General features: G+C 45.6%; 5 protein-coding genes across 5 annotated transcripts; 3 read left to right on the top strand and 2 right to left on the bottom strand.

Moving 5' to 3' along the window:
• Positions 1 to 18: 18 nt before the first annotated feature.
• BDCG_05253 (glycoprotein endopeptidase kae1) lies at positions 19 to 1,262 on the top strand (the record flags this gene model as incomplete). Its single annotated transcript, XM_045420915.1, has 2 exons — positions 19 to 370; positions 520 to 1,262. The coding sequence occupies 2 exons, from the start codon at positions 19 to 21 to the stop codon at positions 1,260 to 1,262; spliced, it is 1,095 nt and encodes a 364-aa protein (XP_045276915.1).
• A 2,222-nt stretch (positions 1,263 to 3,484) lies between these two features.
• BDCG_05251 (DNA-directed RNA polymerase I and III subunit RPAC2) lies at positions 3,485 to 4,558 on the top strand (the record flags this gene model as incomplete). The annotated part of the gene is made up of 4 exons (XM_045420914.1): positions 3,485 to 3,622; positions 3,866 to 3,957; positions 4,227 to 4,303; positions 4,437 to 4,558. 4 exons carry the CDS (start codon positions 3,485 to 3,487, stop codon positions 4,556 to 4,558), a joined length of 429 nt encoding a protein of 142 aa, XP_045276914.1.
• A 93-nt stretch (positions 4,559 to 4,651) lies between these two features.
• BDCG_05250 (NADH dehydrogenase (ubiquinone) 1 alpha subcomplex 6) lies at positions 4,652 to 6,624 on the bottom strand. The gene is made up of 5 exons (XM_045420913.1): positions 5,941 to 6,624; positions 5,771 to 5,832; positions 5,471 to 5,617; positions 5,180 to 5,287; positions 4,652 to 5,099 (listed from the first exon to the last, which is right to left on the bottom strand). Exons 1-5 carry the CDS (start codon positions 5,981 to 5,983, stop codon positions 5,088 to 5,090), a joined length of 372 nt encoding a protein of 123 aa, XP_045276913.1. The 5' UTR covers positions 5,984 to 6,624; the 3' UTR covers positions 4,652 to 5,087.
• Positions 6,184 to 7,666, top strand: BDCG_05249 (uncharacterized protein). Its single transcript, XM_045420912.1, has 3 exons — positions 6,184 to 6,730; positions 6,853 to 7,002; positions 7,107 to 7,666. The coding sequence occupies exons 1-3, from the start codon at positions 6,425 to 6,427 to the stop codon at positions 7,248 to 7,250; spliced, it is 600 nt and encodes a 199-aa protein (XP_045276912.1). The 5' UTR covers positions 6,184 to 6,424; the 3' UTR covers positions 7,251 to 7,666.
• Positions 7,417 to 10,023, bottom strand: BDCG_05248 (hydrolase). The gene is made up of 6 exons (XM_045420911.1): positions 8,937 to 10,023; positions 8,624 to 8,784; positions 8,444 to 8,524; positions 8,151 to 8,274; positions 7,929 to 8,057; positions 7,417 to 7,839 (listed from the first exon to the last, which is right to left on the bottom strand). The coding sequence occupies exons 1-6, from the start codon at positions 9,732 to 9,734 to the stop codon at positions 7,621 to 7,623; spliced, it is 1,512 nt and encodes a 503-aa protein (XP_045276911.1). The 5' UTR covers positions 9,735 to 10,023; the 3' UTR covers positions 7,417 to 7,620.
• Between the last annotated feature and the right edge of the window lie 528 nt (positions 10,024 to 10,551).

Raw genomic sequence — 10,551 nt, 5'->3', positions numbered from 1 at the left:
ACTTAGTAATCGACAGCCATGATTGCTATAGGCCTGGAGGGCTCGGCTAACAAGCTGGGAGTCGGGCTGATGCTACATCCTGACGACGGTGGTCCGCCGCAAGTCCTCTCCAATATCCGCCATACCTTCGTTTCTCCCCCGGGCGAGGGGTTTTTACCTAAGGACACGGCTAGGCATCATCGCGCATGGGTTGTGAATCTTGTGAAACGCGCTTTGAAAGAAGCTCGAGTTACAGTGAGTGATGTGGATTGTATCTGTTACACGAAAGGCCCCGGCATGGGCGCCCCTCTACAGAGTGTCGCTGTCGCTGCGAGGATGTTAAGCTTATTATGGGGGAAAGAATTGGTTGGAGTTAACCACTGTGTTGGACGTATGTTTCCCGCTTTCTCTCATGCTTCATTTTGTAATTCCATAAGTCCCAAATTTGAGAACCTTCAGATCACTGGGCCGTTTGAGGCCTAGGTTTCGGGGATCACTTAGAAAATCATAATCAGCGCGGATTTTCTAACTGGACAGTAGATATCGAAATGGGACGGTATATAACGGGAGCTCCTAACCCCATTGTGCTCTACGTCTCGGGGGGAAACACCCAAGTTATCGCATACAGCTCCCAGCGGTATCGAATATTTGGCGAAACACTTGACATTGCCGTTGGAAACTGTCTTGACAGATTTGCTCGTACGCTACATATCTCTAACGATCCAGCACCTGGGTACAATATTGAACAGCTAGCAAAAAAGGGGCGGAGACTGGTAGATCTTCCTTATGCGGTCAAGGGGATGGATTGCTCTTTCTCGGGAATTTTAGCATCTGTGGATGCATTAGCTACATCTCTTGGGCTGGGCGGGGAAGAGCAGGCAAGTAAAGACGCTGTCGAGCAATCGGTAGATGTCATCAGTGACATGACGAATGACGACCTTCCTACGCGGGCAGACCTCTGTTTTTCACTTCAGGAAACAGTGTTTGCCATGCTTGTTGAAATCACAGAACGTGCGATGGCACATGTCAACTCGAAAGAAGTGTTGATTGTCGGCGGCGTGGGCTGTAATGAGCGTTTACAAGAAATGATGGGGATCATGGCTCGTGATCGTGGCGGAAGCGTATACGCAACGGACGAACGGTTCTGCATTGACAATGGTATAATGATCGCTCAGGCTGGTTTATTGGCTTATAAAAGTGGATTTCGAACGAAGTTGGAGGATTCGACATGCACGCAGAGGTTTAGGACTGATGATGTTTTTGTTAAATGGAGAGATAATTGACATATCAACTCAGGCGTACCGGTTAGACATTGAGCATTTACAGTTAGGCGTTGCGGTTGGTCATCATACTCTGGAACCTAATCCTATTTCGCGTGCTAAAAATTTTTTGGGCGACGGGTCAACATACAACGCAATGTGATTTCATCACTACATCGATTAAGGGAACAGTTTCCTGCTACTGCGATAAGCATAGAGCATCCATAGAAGGAATTTGGGTGTTAAATTTTCAAGCAAATCCCTAAAGCAACTTCCAGACAAAAGGATACCAGACTATTTTCGACATGCCGCGATCTCGAAGCATACTTTAGCTGGGCAAGATTCAAGAGTATCTGTTCACTTTGGCCCTATATGTGATCAAATGGGCTGTTCTCCAATGGCCTCACGTCGTTTCTAAGCTCAGCGGCTGCTCGTCAACACAAACATTTACCAATAAACCGGTACCGGATTCGGCTCATGTCTTCTAGCCCGCAATGGGAAAGAAGCGCAGCCTTAAATGTGGTGGTTAAGTTTGTGTATTACGAACAGACATCAACTAGATACGAGGATCCTAGGAATCCTGGCTGCGCATCAAGGACCTAACATCGTTCGCTTTTTGACAGGGAAAACACGTTCGCTCTGATTGAGTTATCACTTTACTTGCTTCTGGAACCCCTGAATTCCTCAGCTTACGCAAAGTTACGCAAGCATGGGCAAAGCCCCACTGAAACAAGAGTCCGTGTATGCGTTCCTTGTCGATATAATCTATCAACTGCGACCGTCTTGCTGGCTTGCTGCCTTGCTTTACTCTTCCTGGGATTGTGGTTCTGGGAATGAAACCGGGATATGAATCAGCTATATTTTCATATATTTTCTAGTGTTATCTCCAGGAGGGAGCTCTGATATTTTACCCGCCGGCGGCAGCCCGGTTCTGCATACCCGCACCAGTTGTCAATTGCCAATTGAAGCAGAGTATGAATAAAATGAAGGGGTGTGGAAGCAGAACAAAGGGAGAAAAATTTGATCGAGTTTCAATATTTATATTTAGTTACAACCAGAGAAAAAACAGCAAATCTCACGACTTTCCTCACCTGCAGACGGATCACGCGCCGTTCAGAGCCAAATTCGCAAGCTCAGCCGCTGCCCTATTTTGGTGTAGTGGAACATGCCACATCTGACAAGTAATACCTCCACCACTGATGTATTCTAAGTCATCCATCTCATCACTCATGTGTTTTAGAAGTTGATAGTGTTGGCAGTTATCCCCGTTAGGCCTGAGCTCCTTCTTATGCATCCTCTTGTGCATCGGCACACCGAAGGCATTCACAAGATATTCGGAATCCGTTGCTAGCTTGACATGCTGCACGCTGATGTTCTCCTCAGAGATGTGTCCTATTATCTGCAGTGCCTTGGAAAGCGACTCAATCTCAGCGCGGGTCTTGGTCTGTGATATCGTCGGCTCGAGGAGCTCGGAGGTATTGTAGCGGGAGTTGGGTCCGAAGAAAACGCTATAAGCGGCCCGAGCAACAGATCGCCCTTCGTTATGGCATGCGCCATGAATATATAGAGCAAGTGTGGAATTAGCAGGCCGTGGAACCTCTGGTGCGGACGGAACGCAGCCTTGCAGCTGAAAGTATTCCCTTTGTTGGTTGTATGTAACCAGTTGAGTTGGGAAGTAGCGGAACACTGGTCCATAGAATGGACTATGCTCAGGATGGAAAACTCGGTGGATTTCTTCTTCGGCGTCGTTAAATACCCTCGCACTATCCATGTTTGTATGATACATTTTTCACACTTCGAATTGACTTTCTAGCTGCTACTAGGATATAGTAGCTTTACGCCTTCTCGAGAGAGTTGAGCGCGGGAGCTGGTGATGACATCATAGCTACTTGGCCGATGTCTGTCGTCAAGATAAGCTGCGATTGTAAGGTGTCAGGCGCTAGTCCCAAAACAGGATGCATCTGAACTTTAAATTCTTTTTATCTCCAGTTCAGGCCAGCGGGAAATTTTTTTTGATATGATTTCTACATAATTTAGCTAAAAATACAACGTCATATATTCAAATCTACAGTTAGTTACCTGAGGAGTCGCAACTTGCTAGCACTAGAGGCTACCGCGATCATCTATCCGGGCACAATTCGAACCGAGCTGACGGAAATCCCTTTGGTTCACATTCATTAAATTACTCAAATTTCTGTAAAATACGATATATCCTACATCCTTATAGCGAATATCCAAACATCAAGATGCCAGCTTCCACGCATTCCCAAGATGAATCTATGCCCGATGCTGCTCCGCAATCGCATGAGCAAGAGCCGCAGCACCAAGAGCAAATTGAGGACGAAGAAGATACGATCGAACTAGATGGTCAGAGAATTACCATTGTGAGTAATTAGCTGTTGTCGCCCCCTTTTTCAAACATTTTGTTAGGGTTTAGCTATGCCCACTGCCGCTCTAGGCGAGCAATGAACGCCAGAGCTTTCTCCAACTATTCTTATTTTAAAATAAGTAGCTACATGATTATGTTTTATCTGCCATGCTTTTGATAATTTATACTCTATCTCAGGAAACTTTTTTTTTTTTTTTTTTTTTTTTTTTTTTTGACCTCTTGCTAACCCTGCTTCCAGTTACCTGGTGCTGCGGAGACGGCTGCCTCTTTCCAGTTCGATAAGGAAGACCATACCCTTGGAAACGCACTGAGATACGTGATTATGAAAAAGTGAGTATTCCTTCAGCTTGTAGCAGCTAGCATGGGTAAATCGTTCCAGCGAAATTTGTCACCAAGGGATGCATGGGGGAGCCCTCGATATCCCTTTCTTCCAAGGGACGGCGTGTGTCTAGATGTGGACCGCACATCTCGTATCTCTTATCCCTTGTTCAATTTTTCACGTCTCATTAGCTACAAGCAATGAACCAGCCCTTTGATCCGCGTACAGGATATTACAGGGTAGTTGCTGTCTCAGCCTGCTAACCTCACCCGTTCTACAGTCCCGAAGTCGAATTCTGCGGATACACAATGCCACATCCTTCAGAAGCTAAAATGAACCTGCGCATCCAGACATATGGTACGTATACCTCGATCTCTGCCTCCCTTCTTAATCCCCAGTTTACATGTGCATGTGGCATATTTACCACAAATAGGGGCTACGTATCCCAAATAAAAAAAAAAAAAAAAAAAACTAACAGCCAGCCAAACAGACACGACAAACGTCTTTGAAGTCCTGGAAAAGGGTTTTGATGACCTCATGGATCTGTGCGATACGGTAACAGAGACCTTCATGGAGGCAAAGAATGCCTTCGGAGAAATTCAGAGCCAATGATTTAAGACGAGAGATCATATTTATTTTTTCGTTTATTGCTCACCTGTATTTCTTCTGCAAACAGGAAGTGGAAGTAGGAAAACCAAAGGAAAAGGGAAATATTCGATGGTATTTTGATTCTTATGGTATTTAACACAGCTTAACTGGTGCATGGAGTTTTTATTTATTTGTCAAATTTTATTTTACATTTTACATATTGGTCTTTGTCTTGGGTCGCTTCGTCGGTATTTCCATTTCTTATTTATAATCGAAATGAATGGGTTTGACAGAAGTAGATGGGGTATTAACAAGATCCGGAGTATCTTTTTTCTTTCCTTTCGTTTCGGCTCCCTTGGTAAATGGCTATCTGTGCCATTTGTTGGCCACCAGCCGGCAAGCCAACTAGTCCCGATTATGGTTAAGAGTCAATCGCGTAACTATGAAGGCTTTAAATCAAGTAGACGAACAAGTAAGTAACATATATACACATATCTATTTGAGGTCTCCAGCAACGGGAAAGAAAAGATAAAAGAAGTAAAGGAAAATTATATTAATTGCGACCCTAAAGGATTACCACGTTAGAAAACATCGCCTTATCCACAGGAGTACTGCACCGATCCCTTCTCCCAGAGTAAAACTCACCTCCAGGAACCCAGACATGAAGTTCTTCGGCAGCTTTGCGGTGGGGTCTTCTTCGACGCGGAAGTATTTCATGACGTGTGAGAGTTGCTTCCAGTAGTTGAGTGTTTCCTATATTTATTTTTTAACCAGGTTCGGCGATTAGCTATCGCTATACAATGCTAGAGATATAAGAAGATACGAGGAAAATATGCCTCGCTCTAGGCGCGACACCAGTGTCCGGGTAGCAGCAGGAACTTTCGTTCCGAGGGTCCTTCATTAAAGCAGCAAAAACCACCATTCCTATTATCGTACCTGGTACTCGATATTGCTCTTGGATACCAATACATCCACGACTGGTAATTGGTTCACGTATCGGTGACGTTCGAATTCCTGGCGGATCTTTGTGCGGATAGCGGAGACGGGGAGATTAAGGGAGTACATATTTTGGATCTCAGGCGACTAAAGTGAGTGGGATATCAGCATAGGTTAGCAATTTCACGATACAACCCATTACTCCGATCTTTTCCATGTCGGCATTGGTTCGAAGGGGGTGTGCAGTTGAATTCAGGCCCTCTAGCAGGCGCCAGGCACCGCCAGGAAGCTTGCACTTACCGCCCGCAGCCATTCCCGGTATGATTTCAACACTCTCTTTCGTGCATCTTGCCAATTGACAGCTATTTTCATTTCGTTAGCTGGATTCTGGATTAGAGACAAGGGTGGGTGGATGGGTGCGGGACGATGTGGACTGCGGCAAGGCAGTCCGGGGGTGGTATAAAACATACAGGACCGCGTCCGCTGCGCCAGATAAGTGGGATTGAGCACCATGATGGGCTGTAGTTGTCTATGAAGGAACCAGAGGGCGAATCGCAGGTCCAATGGATGTGGTGAGTGCGTCACTATTGCCTGGAAAGCTCCGTATCTGCCGCCAACTGACGTTCGCCCGCTTTGGAACGTCCGAAGCTAGCGAGGGCCTCACCGCCTTTCCCAAAGATATTGCCATGAATTTTTTCGCAGGGTGGGTCGGACTTCAATAGAAACCGTTGACTACTAGATATTTTCCTACCAAAGATGCGGAATGACTTGTTCTTGAGGATATAATAAGTATAATACACACGATAATTTATCTGAAACCTAGGAATTCGCCAGTTCTTCATCGGAAATCGTCCTCACTTACAAACCATCCACCCACTTTCCACCCATCCATAACCCGATACACATAGTACCACTTCCAATCCTCCCCGCATATATCCGTCACTCATTTTCACAATGGCGCCCAACAGAGGCTCCTCTTCCAAAGCCTCAAACAAATCCTCCTCTGCCTCCAAATCCAAATCCAAACCCCTCTCCTCCAGCTCCCGCGTCTCCAAACCCAAATCCAAGTCCTCCGTCTCCCGGCCCCCACCCAAGGAAGTAAAAGCCAAACCGCGCACCGCCCCAGAGAATCTGAAGAAAAGGAAGAGACGCGTATACACCGAGAAGGAGCTGGATCTGCCGCAGCTGAATATGATTACGCCTGTGGGCGTGACCAAGCCGAAGGGGATGAAGAAGGGGAAGGTGTTTGTGGATGATCAGGTATGTTGTTTTTTTTCTTTCTCATTTTTTGGATGGGTCAATTAGTGTAGATTGAAGAAAAGATATGAAAGGAATTGGGCTGATAAAAAAAAAAAAATCTTTTTTCTTTTGTTATATTATAGGAGAGTATGATGACTATTCTAGCCATGGTGAATGCAGAAAAGGAGGGCCAGATCGAGTCGAAGATGATGAAGGCGAGACAGCTGGAGGAGATCCGTGAGGCGAGGAGGAAGGAGGCGGAAGCGAGGCAGATGGAGAAGAAGGAGAAGCTGGTATGTTTTATCCTTTCACTCCTCCTTATTTCTACTCCCCCCGTTATCTCATCTGTTTTATATCCGTGCTATATGTGGCTCTAACTTGTCTTCTCGACAAACAGGAAAGCGTGAAAGATTCGCTCCGACGGAAGAAGCGGCAGAGTACTGATGGGGCTAAGCATAATGGGAAGAAAACATCATCGTCCTCGTCATCGGGAGAAACGAAGTCGTCAAAACCTAGTCGGAAGCGGGTATCATTCGCGTGAAAGGATAGCGTTGTAAACTGTATGGAAGGCGCACCATGGAGTAAATGGAAAAGTATTGTCTTTTACTGGAAGGGATTATATTCGTCATGATACCATTTTCCTTGTTCTTTTTTCTTTCTCACTTTTTTCTTTTATCTGATCTGAATTGCTTGAATAGGGCACTGGCGTTGTTTCTAAAAATATGTTTTTCCCGTTATGATATGTACAGCAGTGTTGGAACGAATTTTATCATACTTTTCAATGCCTTCTCTATTGATCAAAATATCTCTCTAAATCTATATATAATAGGGGAAAACATATCGTCGTTATATAATACAGACCGAACATATACCCAACTGCAACAGCAACTTAATCCAGCCCAATGCTTAAATTAATTACCCAAATCGACCGCCGTACTCTTCCCCATACTCACAAACGACACAACCGGCATATCCAACTTCCGACGCATCGCAACGAAATTCAACCCAGGGTCGCCATCAGCGTCTTTGTGGTGGATCCCTTCAATTTTCTCCTGAGCATCGTCACCTTCGATCTTGTGCGGTGCGTCCAGATCGATTTCCGTGGCCATTTTGGACAGGAAGGTTGTTATCTGCCACGTAATTATTGTTAGGTTCTCTATGTATGTATGTATGTATGTATGTATGTAGCTGTAGTTTACTTTCTCTGGTTTGGACATACCGGCTTCGTAAACCACCGAGTACCCCCGCATTCGAACCAGGATAGATGTCCGCCCCAGGACGTCGTGCACATGACGCCATACGGCGTCCGTTTGATCTCATTGTATGGCAACGCTTCGTTTACGGCGATCTGTTGGGGTTTCATGTTAGCAAATGAAGAATACTCCGGTTGTGAATATAGGGGTGGCCAGGTGTGCTTTTAACATGTGTATGTTATACCTACCGGATCATCCTCCGCCTGGATGACGAAGAAGGGAACCTTTATGGCGAATATGGAGTCGATGGAGGAGGCGTCGCGGTAGTAGGCAGTTTCTGTAGGGTAGCCCCAGACTGGTGCTTGGAGTTCTCTGTTTGAGATGTCTTTAGCAAATTGCGTTTGGTCAAACAGAGCGTTGATTTTTTTTTTCTACCCCTCCTCTGCCTATCTTATATCTATGGAAGATAATAATAGACAAGAAATATTTATCTAAGGAGTGTTACGGGGGAGCCATGAAAGCAAGTAAAATCAACACACACCTATCGAATTCATGCAGATATGTAATGTTTCGAATTCGCTCAACGTTGACACGCGGATGTTTGGAGATCTCGTCGACATGCCTATTTTTTAATTTATTTTTTAGTAATTTTTATATCCTTGTTCACCTGTACGAAAAATCTCCGCGAGAGGCATATAACTATGCAAGATATAAAGCTTACTGCTCAAAAAGTCTTTTCATATTTCTGCCCATAGTCTTGGAGTACACTTCCATCCCCAGCCATGACCGCTGCAACGCTAACGAAGTGACCTCTAGGTTCCACGGGCTAGAACAGATAACTGCGGCTGAGAGCACGCAGGATTCGCCCTCCTCACCTAGATACTGTTAAAAAAAAAAAAAAAAAAAAAAAAAAAAAATGATGTCAGCGTAATTCAAAAACGAAGATGCCCCCCTCCATCCAAAATTTGAACTTGGTATAAAAATACCACACACAAAGAAGAAGAAAAACACAACGAACGAACACACAAACTTACATTCGTCAAGATATTCGCCCCCAAGGAAAACCCAATCCCAAACAACCTCCGCTGCGGAAACGCCTCCCTCGCCCACCCCACCAGCTGGCGCACATCCCAGGTCGCTCGCGCATTATACAGAATCGGACTCGTAACACGCGACTTGGCGCACCCGCGGAAATTCAGCACGCAGGCGGCCCAGCCAGCCTTGAGCAGTGGCGCGATCACATGGCGCAGGTATATCTCATGCGAACCGCCGGATAAGCCGTGCAGGACCACTAGCATAGGCTTTGTATCTGTAGCGGAGGGGAAGGCGGCGAATTCCTCCGGTGTGAAGAAGGAGGTGCGTGGCGGGAGGAGGTGGGGAGGGGGAGCGGCATGCTTTGGTGTCTTGTTTATGGTCTCCTGTGCGCCGAGGCTTGTATCTTCGGCCAGCGAGGTTTCGTAGGGCGGGACGACGAAGTCGACATCGAAGCTGCCGCTGTAGGTTGCGTTGTTGGCCTGGAAGGTCCAGCGTTTGTAGTAGACGGGGACGTCATCGATTTTGACGACTGTGTAGGCTGTTTGGAGGTGACCGTTGAAGAGGAGCGGGTTTAATTGGCATTTTTGAGGGGTGGAAGCTTTGCAGAGGTCTGGGAGGGAGATGTATGGCTGTTCTTGGTTTTGCTCATCTTCTTTTCTATCTTTTTGAGCTGTTGTTGATGTGGACGAAGAAGAGGGAGCGGAGGAGGGGGAAGGTTTTAGGGCTAGGCGGAGGGCTTTGGGCGCATGGTGGAAAGAAACCTTTCCGCTGGGGAGGAGGGAGGAAAGATAGCCCATTTGACCAAGGAGGGTTCTATGGCGAACAAAAGGATATCTGTAGGCAATCTGTATCCAGTTTCTTCTGTTGGATACACACTCGAATGGAGACTGCGAAGGTGGAGGTAATGAGATGCGATTGGGATAGTATTATTTATAAAGTAATAACAGCATCCGTTTCTAAAGGTATATATATGTATGGGGTTGTGTATTTACATGAAATTGCAAAAAAAAATCGAAAATCATATGCAGAGAAAAGAGAAAAAGTAAAATTCTATAAATAAAATCAAGTAAAATCGGGGTCCCGCTGGGAGCTTGTTTTTATGGTTTATTATTTATCAATTGCGATGGATAGCATATTTATTTATTTAGCATATAATAGCATCATCGCTGCTCGGGTCCGCCGCCCGCTCGGAGGCCTGTCTGGGCGAAATCCCGAACACCCTCGAGTAACACAAGACGGCCGTGGTTATTGATTATCGTGTTTCTAAGTGGTTTGACTCGGAATGCTGCAGAATGCTGCACAATGCTGCAGGATAAAATAAAGAAATGTCTGTTGAAGGAAGAAGAAGAAGAATATTGAAGTTAAATACAAGCAAGAAAGAAAAACTTGAGCCTCGGCATTTTTGGTTTCTGAGTTAAAAAAATCTTTTATTTCTTGTTCGTATTCGGGATAGCGAGGAACAAAGCGGCTGATGGATGGGGATGGGATGGGGGCAAAACTACATAAGAACAGACTTTTATCCAAGGTCTGAAAACTCGGAGAAACGAACGATTGGCGCCTTTTGTTGGTTGAGATGTAAACTACACACGCACACCGTTTTAACAAGCTCTATTG

Source organism: Blastomyces dermatitidis (genome assembly GCF_000003525.1).
Source record: "Blastomyces dermatitidis ER-3 genomic scaffold supercont1.5, whole genome shotgun sequence".
In the NCBI taxonomy this organism is placed as follows: Eukaryota; Fungi; Ascomycota; class Eurotiomycetes; order Onygenales; family Ajellomycetaceae; genus Blastomyces; species Blastomyces dermatitidis.
The sequence above is the reverse complement of the archived record's forward strand: the minus strand, read 5'-3'. Positions and strand labels throughout refer to the sequence as shown.